Here is a 19,939-nt window from a genome sequence, read left to right on the forward strand (position 1 = left end):
GCAACGCTGAGAAAGAGGCACTGGAAGTCTCCCTGTCGTGGAATTTAAGAGTTGAGGCTGCTGCCACCGCCCCCTTTCTGACTGTACCATAGTCATCTCCACTTAGGTGCCCCCCCCAACTCCAGAGAGAAAATTTATCCCTCCCCTCCCCCCACCCCCCAGGGCTTGTGCTTCTTGGATATGGAGGCGGTGGAGAGTCTCTGGGTGCTAAGCACCCATGTCTTCCCATCCAGCTCCACACCCTACAAGCGTCTGCACAGCCCCAACCCTGCACAGAGGCTGCTCTGAAGGTCCAGTGTTTCTTCGGGGCAGGTGCAGGGGCACCAATTTTCTGTACTGTTCCTTTGGCCGTTACTTCTGCACCACGCTCTTCTCCAGGCCTGTCCTCTAATATTGTGTCCTGCTGTTGGAGTGTAGTGGGTGCTGGTTTTGACGGCCCAGCAATGCCCCCTGCCCCACTCCACACACTTTTCTGAGATTAGAACATTGGTTATTTAGAAAACCACTCTTCTTTGCTTGATTTCAAAAGGAGGTGACCTTGGCAGTTCCTGTGTGGCTCAGTGGTCATGAACCTGACTAATATCCATGAGTGTGCGGGTTCGATTCCTGGCCTCGCTCAATGGGTTAAGGATCTGGCATTGCCATGAGCTGTGGTGTAGGTTGCAGAGGTGGCTCGGATCCCCTAGCCTGGAAACTTCCATATGTCTTGGGTGTGGCCATAAAAAAGACCATAAAAGGAGTGGGGGGAGGGGGGGACCTGTTCTTTTGTGAGCCCAATCCCAACCCTCTAGATACAGTTTTAAGTCCAGGAGTGAACGTGAGTAGACTTGTGTCTGAGGCTGCCAGTGTCTCTCCTGGTGACGGAAGCTTCAGTCTCAACAAGCAGCAGCTGCCATTAGCCCTGCCGTCCACGGTTCAGAGAAAGAGCTAGAGCGTGCCTGCTGGCTTCCAGAACCCTGTTCCTGCTGAACTTGAAGTTCAGCCACTTCCTATTCCTTGGATTCTACAAGCTCCTTCTTCCCTTAGCTGGTTAAAGTCAGGCATCTCTCATAGTCAAAACAAAAACAAAAACAAAAACAAAACTCAACCTGCGCACGATTAGCTAATTTCCCCAGCTGGGTTGTGAACTCAGAGACCTAGAGGACGACGTGGAGAAAATACCTTCTCCTCCTTATCCCTTCTTATTATTCCTTTATTCCCTTGGGTTTCTAGCACAGTCTCTTGAGCAAGATATTTGTCATCTGATAGAACCTGTAATTTCTCAATAGAAATCTTGATTTTGAAAGCCACCCTGGACAATGAAAAATCTTATTTTCAAAAGACAATGTTAAATGGCTGGAAACGTTGGCTTTCTCCCTCAATTTCTTAACCCTATACTGTGCACCCGGGATTAATGACGAAGTGTTTTGATTAAAAGCCTAAAAAGGTAATGGCAGGCCTTACGCCCCACTTTCTGGTATAATCACTGCAAGGGAGGACATTGGCGTCACAATTTTTAAAACACAAATTTTAAAACAATCATCTGGGGACAGATGATTTTCATGCAGCCAAAAGTTGGAATCAGAGTCCCATATGAATCTCACGGTACAATTGTTTCAATGTGAAATTGACATACAACCTTTAAACTGGTCGGTTGAGGAAATTGTCAGGAAAGTCTCCTTGTGACAAAGTTACCCCTGTTTCTCAGTCCTCTGTGACCGCCTGCATCACACAACCCTCCCCCAGCCCCTCTAGTCAACTTTGTCCCTTTGGAGAAAAGCAGTTGAGATGGAGCAGGCAGTTCATTCATCTTGCAAACCGCCTCTTCTCCTTTAGTTTAGAAGTTTGGACCCTGCTAGGGCAGAGAGCCTGGGGGCGCCACCGCCCATCTGCTGGTCTCAGGATGGTTGTTCCAGCTAATTACTTGCTGGGTGAACACACTCAGGTTTTCAGTTGGGGAAAAAATACCAGCCTTTACTCCTACACCTCCTGCTGTCTTCAAAACCACCCCAGCAAATGCTGGCTCCTCTGGGCAGTCTCCTCTGCCCACATGCTCTCCTCCAGTTCTGTCCACTCTCTCTCCTCGGGACCGCCAGCCTCCGGGGAAAAATGTGTCATCAGATCGGGGTCTGTGCTCCTCACAAAACTGTGAGCTTGAACACAGGGGCTTTTACTTTATATCCATAGCATCTCAGCATCCTCTCCTAAATGTTGCTGAATGCATGAATGAATGAAATGTTTATCCAGAGTCAACTTTCCAATCTGTGGGTCAATCGGAGTTCTCTTCTTTGATGCCTTTCCCAGTGTCTCCATTCTTTCGAGACCAGCGAAGCAGCCCGTTAAACTTGCCCAAATCCTTTCTGGGAAAGCCTCTTCAAAGTTCTGCTCCCTGCAGGAAGCGGTCCTGAACCAGCGGTCCCTCAGACTGCTAGACCTAAAAACACAGAATGTGCAATCTGTGTAGCACTTAATTTCTGAAGCCCTCAGAGAAAATATGAAAAAAAAAGAAAAGTGAAGTGAAACAAAAGGGCCCCACGTCTACACCTTACAATAGGAGTCAGGTGCCTGGGATGGAAAACCAAGGGCATGCAGCCGTAATGAAGGATGTCACAGCCCAGGGAGGGGAAAACACTGGCACGTCACCAAATCCAAAGGAGGACAAGGCTTTCTGAACAAGGTGGAACGTATGCTGACCACTGAAAGGGTTGACTTCAGGTGGCACATAAAAATATGTAAGAAGAAATCTTAAGGCCTGACTCCCAAGAGGCGACAGGGTCTATTTTTATCCAGTACACTTTTGGAACACCGAGCCTACTTGTGCAGGAACAAGAAAACACATAACATTTTGGGTGTTCAGATAGAGTCATTATTTAAGTACAGAACATGCTTTAGAAAAAAAATCCTGGAAGTCCAATCAGCACAATTACATCAGGTCAGCAGATTGGAAGGAAAGGAGGATTGGAATCTTTTACTCGATACAGCTCTGATTTTCCTTCTAAGAATATTACTTTTTAGAATAAAAATAACATGCTTAATTAAAATCACAACATATGCTTTTAATGAAATATTTTGTTAAATAGGATTCTCCTTATGATATGTCGGGTACATTAATGCCCATATTGGAGCCCATGGAACCCAAGAGAACATTACAACTTGGAAAAGAATTGCCCAGGGTTTATTTTTAGGACAATGTTAAAATTTATGGGGTTCCCACTGTGGATCAGTGAGTTAAGAACACAAGTAGTGTCCACGAGGATGCAGGTTTGGTCCCTGGCCTCGCTCAGTGGGTTAAGGATCCAGCGTTACCATGAGCTGTGGTGTAGGCCAGCAGCTGTGGTTCTGATTCGACCCCTAGTCTGGGAACCTCCATGTGCCACACGTGAGGCCCTCAAAAAACAAACAAAGAAACAAACAAAAAACCGGAAACCAGAACTCCGGCCCCATCTGGAGCAGTGGAGACTCAGAATGATAGCGTGCCTGTCTCCTGGATCACAGCACCTCTCCTCCTCGAAGAAGTCTGAAAACGGGGACTTTGGGTCAACGTCATAAGGTAAAACTAACCAAGCATTAATTTAAGTGGGTTTTAGTTACTACAATCCATCGCCTGAGATACAGAGTGTGCCAATAGAAGGGTTTGCGTAACAGGCCTGAAAACAGTGGCCTTAGAAAAACCTGCTTCCAAGGTCAGCCTTGGCTCGCACCTGGGAACTTGACTGGTAAACACATCCCTGTGCTGTTATCAGACTTTTCCTATTGATGAGGGTGGGTCCCTGTCCCTAGCCTGTGCAAACAATAAGGTTCCTGCAAAATATCTGCTTTCCTTCTGGAATTTGGGTTCCTGCTGGGTAGAGGGTGCTTACCTAACCAGCCCCCAATGAAATAAGCCCTGGGTGCTTAGTCCTGATGAGCCCCACAAGCACACAGCACTTCCCAGGTGTGGTCACGCTGGGTTGCTGGAGAATGAAGCACGACTTCTTCGATTTTCTGGAAGAGGAAGCTTGAGCCTGGTTTCCTCCAGACTTCACTCCATGCAGCTGTTCCCTTGGCTGATTTTGCTTTGCATCCAGCTGCATTAAGTCTTAACTGTGAGTGCAACCATGTGCTGAGTCTCGCACGTCCTTCTAGCAAATCATCAAACCTGGGGCGTCTTTCCACCTGCAGCCTGGCTGATAACTAACTAGTTCCTGACTTTTCTCGCTCCTCCAGACCAGATGGTGAACCTTTCTCTTTGGTTTCCCTTAAAAATTAACAACCACCTGTCCCTTAAACATTCATTTAATCCTTAAATTAATTATGGATAATTTCGCCCCAACAGATTTGACTTTAAAAGGGATCAAGGGATTCTAAAGTCTCAGTTTGTCAGTACTTCCACTTTTTGTCAGGGCAGCACAGCGATCTTGGGGCCAGCATCCTTCATCCAACCTCTGGCGTGGTATCTGAGAAAGCAAACGGCAAGACGGTGCCCTGCGGCCAGAGGACAGGAGAGCCTCCCAGCCCAGTGATGCTGCCACCCACGTCTCCGCCCTGTTTTATGGTTTCTGCAGTGTTGCCCTTTGACATGGCCCCTGGGCATTTATTCTTTGGTCATTGAAGGCCTGCAACCTAAATGGTAATATAAGCTACTGGCTAGGCCTCGAGCAGCAGGAAAAGTCTGAACCGGGCTGCTATTCTTGTGAAAGAAACGGGTATGAAAAATGGCCACGGGAGAAAGAGGAAGTGAATTTTGGGTATTTCCTCAAATCGGGAAAATCAAGACTTACCCAACCCTGCTAGTCACAGTCAGCAGATGCTAGGTTACTTTACAACCCACGTTACATGAGAAGCGAATTGGTTATATCTTTCTTGAATGCAAAAAAATTGCCTGGAACTTGCCTCTTAGAGTTTGAGAGCCCTCTTAGACTGTGCAGGATAGTGCTAAGAGTCTCTTTGGCTTCAAGAAATCTATTTTTTAAATGACCCCATTTTTTTCCAGAGTTTTACTTTACTTTTTATTCCCTCCTCCACTCCCCTTTTTTGGCTGCCCCCCAGCATGTGGAATTCCCAGGCCAGGGATCAGATCTGAGTCACAGTTGCAGCCTACACTGCAAGGCCAGATCCTTACCCCACTGTGCCGGGCTAACGATTGAACTTACGTCCCAGCGCTCCTGAGATGCCGCTGATCCCGTTACTCTACAGAGGGAACTCCTATTTTTTATTTTTTAACAAAGTCAAAATGAACTGGCTGACTTACTCTCAAGTCTCTGGGACCGCTGTATCTTCCAAGTTATCTTTCTCAATACAAAAGGGCACATATTATATTTTATAGCTTGGTCTCCATTAGCTCTCAGTACAGGTCAGATTATGTATAAGATAGATGATAGCTAGGTAGATAAATAGATACACAGATAGGCAGGCAAATACTTACATGGACTATTATGCTATTCTGATCTCTGGTTTCAATTTGTCTTTTAAACTTTCTATTCCACATACCTGACATAATCATTTGGGGGGGAACTGGATGTCAAGACTGACAATCTCATTTGGAGACAATCTCTTCTTCTTTTAAAAAAATATTTTTAACCACTTTATTGAGGCATGGTTGACATATAAAAATCTTTATATATTTAATATATACAACTTGATGAGTTTGGAGGTAAGTAGACATCCGTGAAGACATCATTGCAAACTATGCCACAAACATGCCCATCACCTCCAGAAGTTCCTTTTCAAGCTCCTATATTATTATTATTATTTTGTGATAAGAACTCTTAACGTAAGGTCTACCCTCTTAGCAAACTAGTCAAAGGGCATGACGTTTCAGTTATACAAGACGAATACATTCTAGAGCTCTACTGCCCAGAACACAGCTTATAGTGGATAATCATGTATTATGATTTTCTAAGCCTTGAGTGAAAGAAGCCCTAATAAGGAATCCTGGGACTGGCTGAAGGTGGGCTTTCAAGGTAAACATGCCCAGCCCCGGGAAGACCCACGTCCTATGACATTTGAGAGGCTGCTCATCTCAGCTCTAAGTCCCATCATGAGTTGTCTCAAACTTTGGTGTCCAAGACCCCTTCCTTCCCACGCCTCCATGACACACCTGCTCCAGTCTTGGAAGCCACCTTAGGTCCTTTTGGGAGACAGCCGTAATACAAATAAATAAAAAAAACCGCATGTGATAGATCATTGCCCCTGATTCTGAAGTTTAATGTAAGCGTGGAGTCATTTCCACAGCGGACATGATTTGTTCTTCACGTGCAGTCCAGCTTCTCAAAAGAGCTTTGATCCACTTGATTCAAACCAAAAGAGAAACAGCAAGGGGCCAGGTGAGTCATGTCCATTCGGTGGTATGCAGGTGCAAGCAAGGCACGGTGAGTGAAAAGGTGAAAAAGTAATTAATTTAATTAATTGTCCATTTAAAACCAGTTCTAAGTAACTGGATTTTGCATTAAAAGCAGCCTTTCAATATAAGTTTCTACTTACACTCACCAAAAAAAGTTTTCAATTCTCTAAAAAGCTATTTTTCTCCTTCTTGAGATGATTATCATAATTCAATCCATAGAGCAGGAACGGGGTGGGAATATATTAACATTTCAATCCAGCTCAAAATAACTTAATGCAATTATTTTCTTTCCTTTCCCTGCCAGGGGTGCCACCTCCATGCAACCTATGTGTAAATAAAAAAAAGTTTTCTCTTCTGCCATAAACTGTATCACACTGTAATTGGAAGTCTAATTAATCTTCTGAGGAGATGGGCAGTGAGCAAATTCTTGCTTTGCCAAATGCTCCAAGGGGACCGCCGGGCTTTCAGAGGCGTTGACTCTGCCTTGCCAGGGCACCCTGAGAAACAGCACTGTCTTCTTACAGGACATGAAACACCACAGAGGGCTGTTCCGCTTACACACTGACAATTGGTTTAAGTAGAAACTTTTAACACAGTGATGGTTTAACACATGTCACCAAGGAAAGCTTACAAGTGAGAACAGTTTCAAGAAAACATGTTTGTGGAGCTTGTTGTTGGTAAACTCCTATTCCTGCTGTGACCTGAATCATAGATGGATACATACAGAGGGTAACCCCGCCAAGTAGGTTTTGAGCTTTAGAAATCGTCTGACATCTAAGGGTACAAAAAAAATGACCCATAGGTGAGAAATTTGTTGGCACTAGTTAACCGATTTTTTTATTTTTTTCCCGTAAGAAAACTTCTGCAGAAAAAGATTCTCTGCCCTTCTAGACAGGTTCATGAATTCGTAAGAAATCTCCTTCACTAAGATCTGGTCCCATGACAAGCTCGATACCCCAACCGTCTCATGCAGTGTTGTAAGAACAGCTAATTGGCAGGTTCCCAACTCAAGAAGCGAAACTATCTTTCCACCCACAACCTTTCCTACGTGTTCTGAAAAATTTTTAAAGACAAAAGAGAAGGGAAGAAACTCAGAAACATCACAACCCAAAGAGACCCAGTTTAATATATAAAATACCTCCAACAAATCATGCAGCTGTTCCTCCCAAGCCAGCTCTTCAGGGTATAGATCCAACAGCAGCAAGGTTTGTGCCATCGGCTTTATTTCTATAATTTCTCCTTTAAGAAAGACGGCTAGTCTTTCTCTAAAGGAATGTATGACCAGTATATTGTACAACAGTCATAAATGATCAAGTAGGACCCTAAACACTGATCATGAATACTGTTTTATTAGCAAAAAGGAAAATTATAGATAGCGAAAGACAGTAAGAGCCTGACATTAGTTGACTCTTGTGAAATTCAAACTATAAGAGTTCTTTGTGCTTGCTGCCACATATTTCAGGAAATGGCCACAACCTGGAAAGTCAATAAAAGATAAACTAAAAATCTGGAATGGAAAACTGGAGAAACTCGAAAGGCACCAACCAGAGATACAGAATTATAAAGAAACTTCAGTACATTGATAACTCCAGATCCAAATTATAAAAGCCAAGGAAACTGTAAATTGCGTAAAACTTTTATTATGTATTAGCAGTGTATTCTTCTACACTTTAAAATAGAACAAAATATCTTTTTTGAAGGTAAACTATTCATAACAAAATACATGTCAAATGATTTTTATTATTGGAGTAGAATCGCTTTGCTATATACTTTCTATATTATACACATATACTTCGTGGTTTGTCTATGTATGTACATGTGTATAAATAATTTTAAGACATACCCATGTAGATACATATGACTAATATACACACATAATTATGGAAAATTTACAGTAGTCAAATGTACAATCATTTCATAGCTGCGCATGAATCAGTGTGTTCATAGAACTGAATCTGTCAATATGGTTCCCTTTCTCCCACTTCTCAAATGTTATCTGAATTACTTTTCACTGATAATTTAAAAAAAAATACTATCCTCTTCCTATACAATTAACCAATCATTTATTACAATAACTCATAATAAAATATTTTACTATTTCAGCTTTAAAAAGGTACACAGTTGAATTCCACCTAATTTTTGATTCCTAAAACATACAATTCATTTTTTTCATCAGCTTAGTGCAATTATTTGGTACTGCAGTTTTTGAAGATTAAGTTAATGAGCCTGAGTCAAAATTCTTTCAAATGCCTTTTTTAAAATATAAAATATAAACAAGATGTTTTGCTGAAGCCATGTATGACAGTCTCAAGGTACCCCTTCTAATAAATACACTATAAATAATTCAATGGTTGAGAGTAAAGCACTTCATATGAATCCATTTGACTGTCTCTGAGAAGTCCATTCTTAAGCAGCGTGGAAGACAATTAGGGTCTAAGACTCCCCAGCTCCCCATGGGAAAGAAGCTTATAGGCTTTTGGAGCCTAAATATAAGGTTACACTTGCATGAAAGGGCTGTGAGGTACCTATGAGCCCCTTCATTTTCATGTTAGGTTTCAGACATGCTAGCTTGCGTGTCGTTAGTAATCTATTTTAAACTTCTTTCCTTTAATACATAGAACTACTTAGCAGCATCTTTTTTCAGATTTTGTCCTCTTCCTTGATTGAAAACTGGTGCCAGACCACGTGTGAATACAGGCAAAAACCTCGTACCAAAATCTGAATATTCTAAATGGGTTAAGAATTTCTTCTGAGAGGAGGAAAGAAAGAAAAGCATTTGGACTCTTGAGTCATTTCATAGAGAAACATCGTGCTTTCACAGAGAAAAAAATATTCAGTGACTTCTGATCTGCAGCTGGATGTTAAATTTTGTGAAAGCCCCCAAAGATGCAAAACCAAATGGCTCAGCAACAAAAACAAAGGGAAAGGACATGGCCTAAAGAAGCCACCTCAGAAGACTACACTCTCCCCGGCCATAAACTTGGATAAACTTGGTAAGTTACACTGACTTCCCAAAAGAATGAACGGATCTGCCATCTTCAGAGTGGGAACATGAAAAGCACGTTCTAAAAACGGTCTCCCTTACTTTTCCTTAATAAAGAGGAATTACTTATTCATTGTACATAAAACCATACTTAACAGATTCAAAATACAAATTTTGGTAGCAAACAGCAAGAAAATCTAAGTCAAAATAGAGTCTCATTTTTACATAATTTTATATATTTATAAATGTATCAAAATAGTCTTTTAAAGTTCACAATACATACATACTGTAACACTGTACACGTAAATGTAGTAACAAATGTATTACCGAAATACATTAAAAATAACCTTTCCAAATACCAAATTCAACATGAAAACTGTCTTAAAAAGAGTTGACATCTCCATAAACATTGTTTCAGTGCATTTATAGTAGTCATTAAGCAGGGCTTTCTGGTTTCAAGTCTCCTGAAGGTCTTATCTTAGTGCTCGCTTTAAGTTAAGGTAAGGAGGCAGAGAGAGTCTTCCGACACGCAGTTGTTTTCTTTCTCTCTACTTTGCTCGTCCAGACGAAGAAACTGTGTCCAAGAGTGGAACAGCTTTCACCGGAGTGGCAAAGGCCTTAGTAGGGAACATATTCAGACTGAAGGGACTGTGCAGGGGAGAGACATAAACTGAGGTTAAATTCCACCACGCACAAAATTCCTCCTAAGCCATTCAGCTTCTTCCTTCAATGCAAGGCAGTTTGGGTCTATTTACATAAAAGATAAATGAAATAAACTAAGAAAAACTGCAAAAAGATGAGGAAAACAAAGCATTTGCTAAGAATGAGATATTCAATGAGGTAAAGTGATTACAAGAACACTTTGTATTTTAAAAGGCTTACTGCTTTAATACTAGTGATCAAAAATTATTTGGAAATTGGTAGGTAGCACTAAACTTGCTTCTAAGCTTTTGTGCAATACTATTGAGCATTACTCCAAAACGTTAAATGATATTTGTAATGCAGTTAAAAATTATTAGAGTATACTTTAAGAAATATATACTTTTTAATTTAATTCAATACATATCAAATGAATGCTAATGCTTCTACTGCAGTAGAATTAGCCACCATTTAAACAGATTCCTTAAGAATGTCTGAATTTTAAAAATACCATACAAATCCTTTCCATTTAGAGGGACACAAAACACTTTTCGCTTTGAAATCTGATCTTCAGACCCAAAAAGCTCTTGTGCAGAAAAGCCTTGCAGTCATAACATAATAAACAGTGAGCAACTTTCAAGAAAAATAAACAATGCAAGTTCCTCCCACATCGAATTAGATAATGACACATCAAAGGAGCATGCTTGGGGCATGTAATCAGACTGCCTTGATAACAGACGTGAACCAGGAGAAGATAAAGAGAGATCAAGAAAACCTGCCCAACAGTTATTTTTGAGCACCAAAGAACAGTTAGAAAGAAGAAACATAAATCAGTCTAAACATTAACAATTTTCTCTGCACAATTCTTCTAATCAAATACCTTAGAAAAACAAGGTTACTCGATTTGCTCCCAAACACCCTTTTTTCCTCTTCCAATAATTATTTTTCAAATTGATCTGCAGCATTTTATGAATAGGTCATCAATCTTGAGATTGGTCCATTTTGTTGATAGTTTAGCTATCAGTAAAAAAGAATCTGTGCATTTCGCAAATAATTTACAGGAGGATTCAAACTATCTCTGATCAGCTTCAAAATCCCAGTGCATTTTACACCCTATCAACAGCCATTTACTACGTAAGTATCTATCAACACCGCAAATCAAAAATTATGGTCCCTGCCCTCAAAGAGCAAATGACTGTACTTCACACAGATATAAAATGAAAAGACAAAGGTGTCAACATTAAATAATAATATACACGGAGTAAGAGTAACATTGTGCATAAGCAAAGGATTAGGCTAGGAGTGGGAAGAGAGGGTTGTTGGGGGAGGCATGTTCTCAAGTTTCAGGGAAGAGGTTAAACGTCAAGAGCAGCTGGGAAGAAAGAAAAAGGCTAAGTTGACTTTCTCACTACAGATGTATGGAGTTTATGCCAAGGCTTCACAACAGGAGAAGTGATCAAGACTTAGGAAACCATAATGCAAACATACCTGAATGTACAGAGAGAATAAAATAAGTTAGATTTTGAGAAAGTCCAGGGAAAGCGGTCCAATGCCTTGAAGCCTTTTACTCGTGGGACATCGGCTGCCATCCTAGCAATCAGAACTTAAAAGTGGACCATCATTTTTCTAGGTGCTTTTTCCCAGTTTGTTCTGAAATCGGGCCAGCAGGCAGAGAAAGCCGAGCAGGAGGTCCCGCCAGCGGCAAGAAGGCCATACATGCATTTTATAAATTGGCCAATACTTTCTTGGGAATATTTAACTTTTGCTTTTGTTCTAATTAGAAAAAGTTATTCAAAGTCTATCACTAAGAGAAATGATAAAGCTCCTCTGATTGCTTGTAAATTTTGAACAAAGTTGTTTTTGCAAGCACTTCTAAAGTTCCACCAATTCTCCACAAACAGAAAGCGAACGAACAGATACTGGACAAGTGACCTATGTTAAACCAACTTTCTTCCAGGGAAAACTATTTTATATGTGTATTAACATATAGGGGGTAGATATGTGTGTATGTATATTTATTTGTTTTATGGAATCATGACACCCACTGAACTGGAAAAACAGAAATAGTCTAGAATACTAAGGATTTCAATCATTCATGTGAAGTATCTATTTATTAGTCTCTGGCAGACGCCTTTCCTACCCACAGCAGAGGTCAGAAACTCTGGCTGGTGTTTAATCCACCCTTCAGAGTCAGATGACCACAATCTCCATGGCTTCCTTTGCCACCCACCCAATTTGCTCTCTTCTGCTGCCTTACTGGCTCTGCAAGGCTCTGTAAACAAATGAAGACATAATTTGGCCAAAGAATGAATCTTCTGTCATGCTAGTTAATTCATTCAACACAATTACTGAACATCAATAGCATATATTAAGCACAAGTGGGATAAAAATAGATACCAAAGTTCACAAAACCAAATGTGTTGTGTGATTTCTTTATATGGTGTAAAAAAAGTTAAAGGAAATGAAAGATAAGTGGAAAGGGCTTAGCGACTTATTCTGGCATCAGTATTCTGTAACAAATTAACTTCCTTTTATTGCATATCTAAAACTAAAATCTTAAAGGAAGTGGATTTGCAGAAGAGAGAGAATTGTTGAAGTCTACTGGACCTATTCACTCTTTAAAAAACTGTAACTAATATTTCAAGGTCTTCTCACTGGGCAAGCAATAGTGGCAGCAACATTTAGATTTCAAGCACCACAGCCTTATATGACAGAGTTGTATTAAGGGTATCTGGTTCATTTATTTTCCAAATGAACATCTATCCTAAAGTTACTGATATCCCAGAAAACACAATAATCAGCTATTAGAACTTCTAATTTTCAGAGTAAAATGCAAATGTATTTTGTACTCCATAAACAATATCATTAGTGACATTTATTATTCAAAAAATATTAATTGAGGTATAACTATGTGAGATTCTTGATAAATTAGGCATATAACTTAACAAATCAATTATTCTGTTGAAAGAGACCTATTGTGTACTTTCTACACACCAGGCACATTTCTAAACATTTTATATGTATTAACTCATTAAAGGCTTTCAACAATTCATTTTACAAATGGGGAATTTGAGGCACAAAGCAATAAAGTAACTTGCTCAAGATCATGTAATTAGGAAGGAATTTGAACTCCAGGGGTCTGGCTGTAAAGCCCAAACTCAGCTACCAAAATATAATGCCACAAGACACCGCTATCATTTGTCCTGTGATCACCACACATTCAGCTGAATATCTTCATCACCTGACACAGACAAATAATGAGCAGGGTATGACCCTGAGTGAGCAACAAAATATTAAAATACAAAAAGGAATGTAATATTTATTACTGTAAAGAAGATATACATCTTTTAAATGATTTTCAATAGAACTGAATTCAGAAGAATTTTTAGGAATACTCTATAAGACAATTTTCTTTATAAGAACATGCATGTTTAAATATTCTGATTAGAGTTCCCTGGTAGCCTAGTGGATTAAGGACCTGGCATTGTCACCGCTGTGGCTTGGGTTAGAGCTGTGGCATAGGTTTGATCCCTGGCCCAGGAACTTCCACATGCCATAGGCATGGCCAAAAAAAAAAAAAAAAAAATTCTGATTAAAGTTTTAAATCTGCTTGGCCAATCTTTTTAAATCATTACCATAAGAATTGACACCTAAGGTATCTGAAACACAAAGGAGAAATAAAAACCCTTAGCAATGACAATCATAGGTTTATTAAGGAAGTGAAGTGCAAGATATAAATATTATTTAACAAAGTAATTTATAAACAAGAGATTTTTTTTTTTCTTTTTTGGCCCCCCCATGGCATATGGAGTTCCTGGACCAGGGATCAGATCCAAGTCATAGCTGCGACCTAAGCCACAGCTGCAGCAATGCTGGATCCTTATAAGTCACTGTGCCGAGCCAGGGACTGAACCTGCATCCCAGTGCTCCCAAGATGCTGCTGATCCCGTTGTACCACAGCAGAAAGTCCTAGCCAAGAGATTTTAATTTCTTGAATAGAATATTCAAGTTCATGTGGTCGTTAAGTTTAACAGAGTTATGGTGAGTTAAGACCAGATCAAGTTTATCATGATTAATGGTATTTTTACAGTGTGAATACCACAAACTTGTAATATGGTAATATTCAGCCTGCAAAAGAAGGATAAAATTACCTTATACTTGCAGCCCCTCAAATTTTTATGTCAAAATATAAGCTCCCATCAAGAATCCTTGCTCTGAAAGCAGTTGGATTTGACATAAAACAAAGTGTTAGGTAAGGAGAGCAAGACAATTTGTTCTGTTCTGGAAATTTGCTACTAATCTGTTTTGGCAGCTGTGGGTAGTGACTTTAAAATTTTAGCTATTCTGGGGGTGTTTCTTTTTTAAACAGCCCAGTTACCTAATCAGGGGTAGAAAAAAATGTCTAATAATTATAAACACTATACGAATAGTTAATAAATAAAACTATAAATTGTCTAGCAAAAACAGTAAATTGTAAAGAATAATAAAAGTTAAGGTCTCTGCCAGCAAATGAAAGAAATAATGTCTCAATGTTCAAACAACTTGGACCAAAGGACCCTATGATCTGGACCATTAGTTTCCTAGCAGGTCAAAATCCTGACTCAAAATCACCATGTGCTTTTGCCACACTGACTTTTTCCTTCCTGGATGTCCCCATTTTTCTAAGACCCTTAGAAAAGAAAAAAAAAAAATAGTCTACTAGTTATAACTACAGAGGCAAAAAGCACCTTAAAAAGTGATGTGTTGCATACTGCTGTACACCTGAAACCAACACAATGCTGTAAATCAACTATACTTCGACTTTTTAAAAAGGGATTTGTTTTCATGGCATCCTTGATAATTAAAAGAGAAAAACATATATTTGGAAATATGGTATCTTATCTATAACTCCATTGTTTCAAGTTTTAATGAACAAATGAGGAAAAAATAAACACTGGGGGAAAATGTTTGTCTATAACTGCCTCTATATTCCTGAGTCTTTCATGGCTTTGCAATGGAGTTTCCAGGTGTGTGGCTTGTAAGTTAACCAAACAGAAAATGTAAGCATTGATACATATTTCCACAAATGCAGTTTCACGATACTACTGAAAGTGTTTGCCTCTGCTAACGTGATAACACTTCTGCAATGGCACTAGCAGAAGCATAACTGGATGAAGTTTTATTGGCATCAAATTAACACAAAGAGCTAAGGTTTGTGAAAAAATCAGTTTTGAAAGAGGTGTGAACATTTGTCTGTAGTGTTTTCTAAGCATTTCAGGGACCCCAATTCTGGCTAACTAAAATGCTGTATATTCTTTCGCCTTCCTACATAACTTTTATTTATTTATTTATTTTTATTTTTTTTTGTCTTTTTGCCTTTTCTAGGGCCGCTCCCGCGGCATATGGAGGTTCCCAGGCTAGGGGTCCAATCGGAGCTGTAGCTGCCAGCCTACGCCAGAGCCACAGCAACGCGGGATCCTTAACCCACTGAGCAAGGCCAGGGATCGAACCCACAACCTCATGGTTCCTAGTCAGATTCGTTAACCACTGCACCACGACGGGAACTCCCCTACATAACTTTTAATAGATTCTTTTTTCTGGAGGAACTTAATACATGCTCTTCAACAATCACAAAGAGCTCAATTGTTAGATGACAGATTGTTGACACCCAACTTGACTCAGGCAACCATTACATGAATGTTTGCAGTTCATCTGAACACCAAAATTACACTGATGCAAGCTCAGTTAAAATGTATTTTCTCTTATTTTAGTAAAGCCACATTTCTAGAAAAAAATAAACTCTCCAATTACTGTATATTAAAGCTAAAGCTGAAAAGTGCTACCTGCTTTTGCAATGATAATGGGCTCCTAATAAGCCCTTTGCTGAACATTCACGAATCTAGTTGATAATAAAGACTTATTAGGCGTCTTCTATATGTTGGGACCTGAGAAAACAAAGATGCCTCTGAAAAACTTAAAAGCCAGAAGAGGAGAGAGAAGGAATCACATACGGCTGACTCTAATTTGAGAGCAAACAGCAGCAGGGGCAGGACACAAAGTCCCAGCAGAGACAGGAAAGAAAAGGCATTCTACCTGAATGGGTCACAAATGCCTCATCAAAAAGATAACCAGTGAGCTAGACCAGGAAACATAAAACCAAGCAGAGACAGGAGGGAAGCAGAGTGAACCACAAGTGCTGGGGCTCAGGCAGAATGCCAGCAGGATGCAGGGTGGAACTGTAGGGGACACGGACGGGGAGGCACATGGTCTGGTGGGGAAGGACCTGAGCGGCAAGCCAACCAGTATGAGTCCAGACCGGATCCTGTGCACAAAGTGCGGACACTGAAAGACTCTGAACATAGGAATGATTTAATCAGCTGTGGCTTAGAACTGGAGCGCTAGAGCAGTATAAAGTTTCAAGACAAGAGTCACCTCCCTTGCCCAAGTTTGGCTGTTCCAGAGACATGATGACAGGCGACAGAACTGCCGCAAGAAACTAGGCAAGGGCATTCTGTGCCTCTTTGCAGGGGAGGAGATGGGCAAATGGAAGATAAGAGACTGAAGGTATACGAGAGAAAGGATATGGATGGAGCCACTCCCAGGAATAGTCTGGAAATAATAGTACAGGTAGGTGGAGTTACCATTGGAAAACAGTAGCGTTTCTCTAAAAATAAATAAATAAATAAATAAATAAATAAATAAAATAAATAAAAGGATGTGTCGGATGCAGGCAAATTTTGAGGTAGAGAAGGGGAGAGTTAAATTATTCCTGAAAAAATTCTCAGTAGAACTCGGGGCCTGATTAACTGGCCCTGGTTGGAGGAGTTGTGGTCATGAAGAATGTGAAAAGGTTGTGTAACAGCCAATGTGGGGAAGAGAAAGGGAGCCAGAATGGGGTAAGCAGACTAATTATGAGCCCTGAAGGGGCAGCATGAATTAGGAATTCACTTGAACTGGAGTCAGTGGGCTAAGTCATGGAATTTTTCTCCAACGGACCTTAGGAGAGCCACTAGGAACAGACAAGAGATGGTTGAACTGATCTAATTTTGGACACTAGGTATAAAGCGACTGCAGAAAAAAGGTCAAGTGACGCAGAGAATGTTGGAAAGAGGAAATAGAAATGACTATGTGGGAGTTCCTGTCGTGGCGCAGAGGTCAACGAATCCAACTGGGAACCATGAGGTTGCGGGTTCGGTCCCTGCCCTTGCTCAGTGGGTTAACAATCCGGCGTTGCCGTGAGCTCTGGTGTAGGCTGGCGGCTACAGCTCCGATGCGACCCCTAGCCGGGGAGCCTCCATATGCCGCGGGAGTGGCCCAAAGAAATAGCAAAAAGCCAAAAAAAAAAACCAAAAAAAAAAGAAATGACTATGTGGGCTATGGAAGGAAGTAAACTGAGAGCAGTGGGGAAACAGGCAGGGGTCCCAAAGAGGTCACGGAAAAGGCTTAGGTTAGGGGATAAGTGTCTCAGAGAAGCTTTACAGAATTGAAGATATCAGAAGCACAATAAGAAGGTCTATGAAATGGATCTCCAAGGGAACAAAAATAAAGATCACTGGAGTTAAGGACGTTTAAAATGCGGTAGCTATGAAACTCTGGGCAAGTCGCTGGCCTCTCTGGGTTTTGATATCCTCCTCTGTGAAATGATGTGGGTTAAATAAGTAAGACGATGGATAGATATTGCACCTAACACGGTGTGTGGCGCATAATAAGTGCAGCATAATAAATCACTGATGGTGATAATGCTCCTGATTAGAAAATATGACAGTTCGTTGATAGCTCAAAGGTAAAGCCAAAGTCCTCAAGAAACCATACCTCAATATGATAGTACGAGGAAGCAGAGTCTTTGGGAGGGAATCAGTCACGAGAGTGGAGACTTCAGGAAGGGGATTAATTTTCTTTTCAAAGGGACCCAGAGAGAGCTCTTTCACCCTCGTACAGCCATGTGAGGGTACAACGAGAGGATGGCAGTGTGTAACCCAGAAGACAGCCTTCACCTGAACCCAATCTTGCTGACACCTAATCTCTAACTTCCAGCCTCCAGAGTTGTGAGAAAGGAATTTGTTGCTTATAAGCTATTAGATTAGGGTATTTTGTTATAGAAGCTGCGCTCATTAAGACACTGCTTTCTTTTTAATTTTTTTAAGGTTTTTTTTTCATTATAGCTGGTTTACAGTGTCCTGTCAATTTTCTACTGCACAGCGTGTTGACCCCATTACACATACATGTGTAGATTCATCAGAAGTGATTAGACATAGTTCCCAGGGAGACACTACTTTTTTATATCCTTCCTTTCCATTATAAAAACTTCTAATCAGAGACTAAACCTGAGGATGATGAAGCCAACACAGGCAATGATCTCATTAATATCACAGGAGGCCGAAGGACTCATAATGGTTTGACCAAGAGAGGGAAACATCTGCTTCTATGGATAAAACAGTTCTCTCCCAAAACATAGCAGCCATGTGAGTTTAGACATTCAACATCAAGCAGAGCCTTGAGACATTTACCAAAGACTTCTTCCATTAGGGCAAATCCAGTGACATTACAACAATGTGCATGGGGTTGGTTTGCACACGCATGCACACCCGCATGTGTGCGTCTGTGTGTAAAATGCGGCTGCAATAAAAACATGCCTTTCTGGGTTAAATGTCCACACACACATACACATATACACAGTACATTTCAACTTTTTTTAAGAAATAAATGACCTACTCGATGTTAGAAAAGACGACTGTATGGAATAAATAAGCAATAGTCAAATAAGGAAGCAGTGTCCAACACTAGACGCCATAAAGATAAAAATAAGATGCCATGGCTTCTAACCTCAAGTTTACCAACCAATTCAGCGAGGTCCAAGGCCTACGCCCACTAGACAGATGACACTCAGTACAAAACAGAAATGAGGAAGACCAGTACAGACAGGATGATTGCAGAAGAAGTCATGATTGCTATAGTCGGGTGAAGTTAAGGAAGCCTTCACGGAGAAGGAGATAGGATTTAGGGCAACTTCTGATGGGAAGGAGTCTGAGAAGCAGAGGTGAACCGGATGGGGAGCACAGCATGTAAGGAAAGGATGGAGGCCTTTGGATCAGGGCACAGCCAAACACTTAAGAAGCTCCATATGGAAGAAGCAGGAGGCTCCTGCCAAGGAGGGAAGAGAAATGAGTTTGAAATGAGGGCTGGGAGAAGGCTCCAAAAGGTTCTGAAGGTTAGCCGCAGAGACTGAATCTAGTTCATGTGAAGACGGAGCTGAAAGTTATGTTCCAAACGACCCCTTCCGTGTATAAATCAAACATTTTTAAAATGTGAGGAAGATAAGACAAAACAGGACACGAAAGTAAGATCGCCACTTTTATGACCCAGAAACAAATTAAGACAGTGGCAGGCCGCTGGCTAGAGAGTTGCAAGCTGCTAGAGGTGGGCAGGTGTCCTGTTCCTGGGGGATACACAGGCCAAAAGCTGCCAGGCCTGAAACCAGGGCTGGGGTCAGCCTCCCCATCTGTGAAAGGGGCCAAGCAAAGCCGCAACCACTGCCTGGGGCCAAGGTTTGTGTGGAGCTGCATCCCTGCCTGAGAAGCCAGCCTGCCAAGCTCAGTGAAGGAGGAGAGCCTGGGTCATTAAGATCTATTTCTAGACAGGAAGACCTAGGGGGTCAAGTGCAGCCAAGAAGCAAGCCAGTAGATGAGGAGACGAAAACTCAGAGGGAGGGGAGAGAAACCAAAAACTCCCATCCAGCACAAAGCTACAAATGGAAATTCCAAAACACACAAGGAACATGAACACCAAGAGAACTGAGGAACCCTGCAACCAAGAGATGGATTCTCACAGGCTGAAATAACAGGTGAAAAAACAAAGCAATCTGAAAACAATGTATCATCTGAGATTCTCAGGATGAGAAAATGAATACCCATGAAAAGAATAACAATTTATGAAACACAATAGGCAGGTCCAAATGAAAATAGACAGCTGTCATAAAGAATGAATTATAAATGTTGGAAATGAAAGACATGGCTATTGAAATCAAAAGGCCCATGGCA

The 19,939-nt window shown here is 40.9% G+C and overlaps 1 protein-coding gene across 19 annotated transcripts in view; it reads right to left on the minus strand.

Annotated features, from left to right (window-relative positions):
• Positions 1-7,921: 7,921 nt before the first annotated feature.
• Positions 7,922-19,939, minus strand: part of CDC14A (cell division cycle 14A) — a 169,405-nt gene continuing 157,387 nt past the window's right edge. For all 19 annotated transcript variants that reach the window (XR_014844657.1, XR_014844658.1, XR_002343573.2 and 16 more), the window contains one exon: positions 7,922-9,932. Coding sequence is in view for 14 of the 19 variants with exons in the window: in XM_085023854.1 (XP_084879980.1) it covers positions 9,903-9,932 (30 nt within the window). In the remaining 5 variants the exon portion in view is untranslated. The remainder of the gene's footprint in view (positions 9,933-19,939) is intronic.

Source organism: Sus scrofa, chromosome 4 (assembly GCF_054392235.1).
Source record: "Sus scrofa isolate SSC_HxYL_T2T_F1_AM1 chromosome 4, Sscrofa_HxYL_maternal_Yorkshire_Landrace_v2.0, whole genome shotgun sequence".
Taxonomy (NCBI): Eukaryota; Metazoa; Chordata; class Mammalia; order Artiodactyla; family Suidae; genus Sus; species Sus scrofa.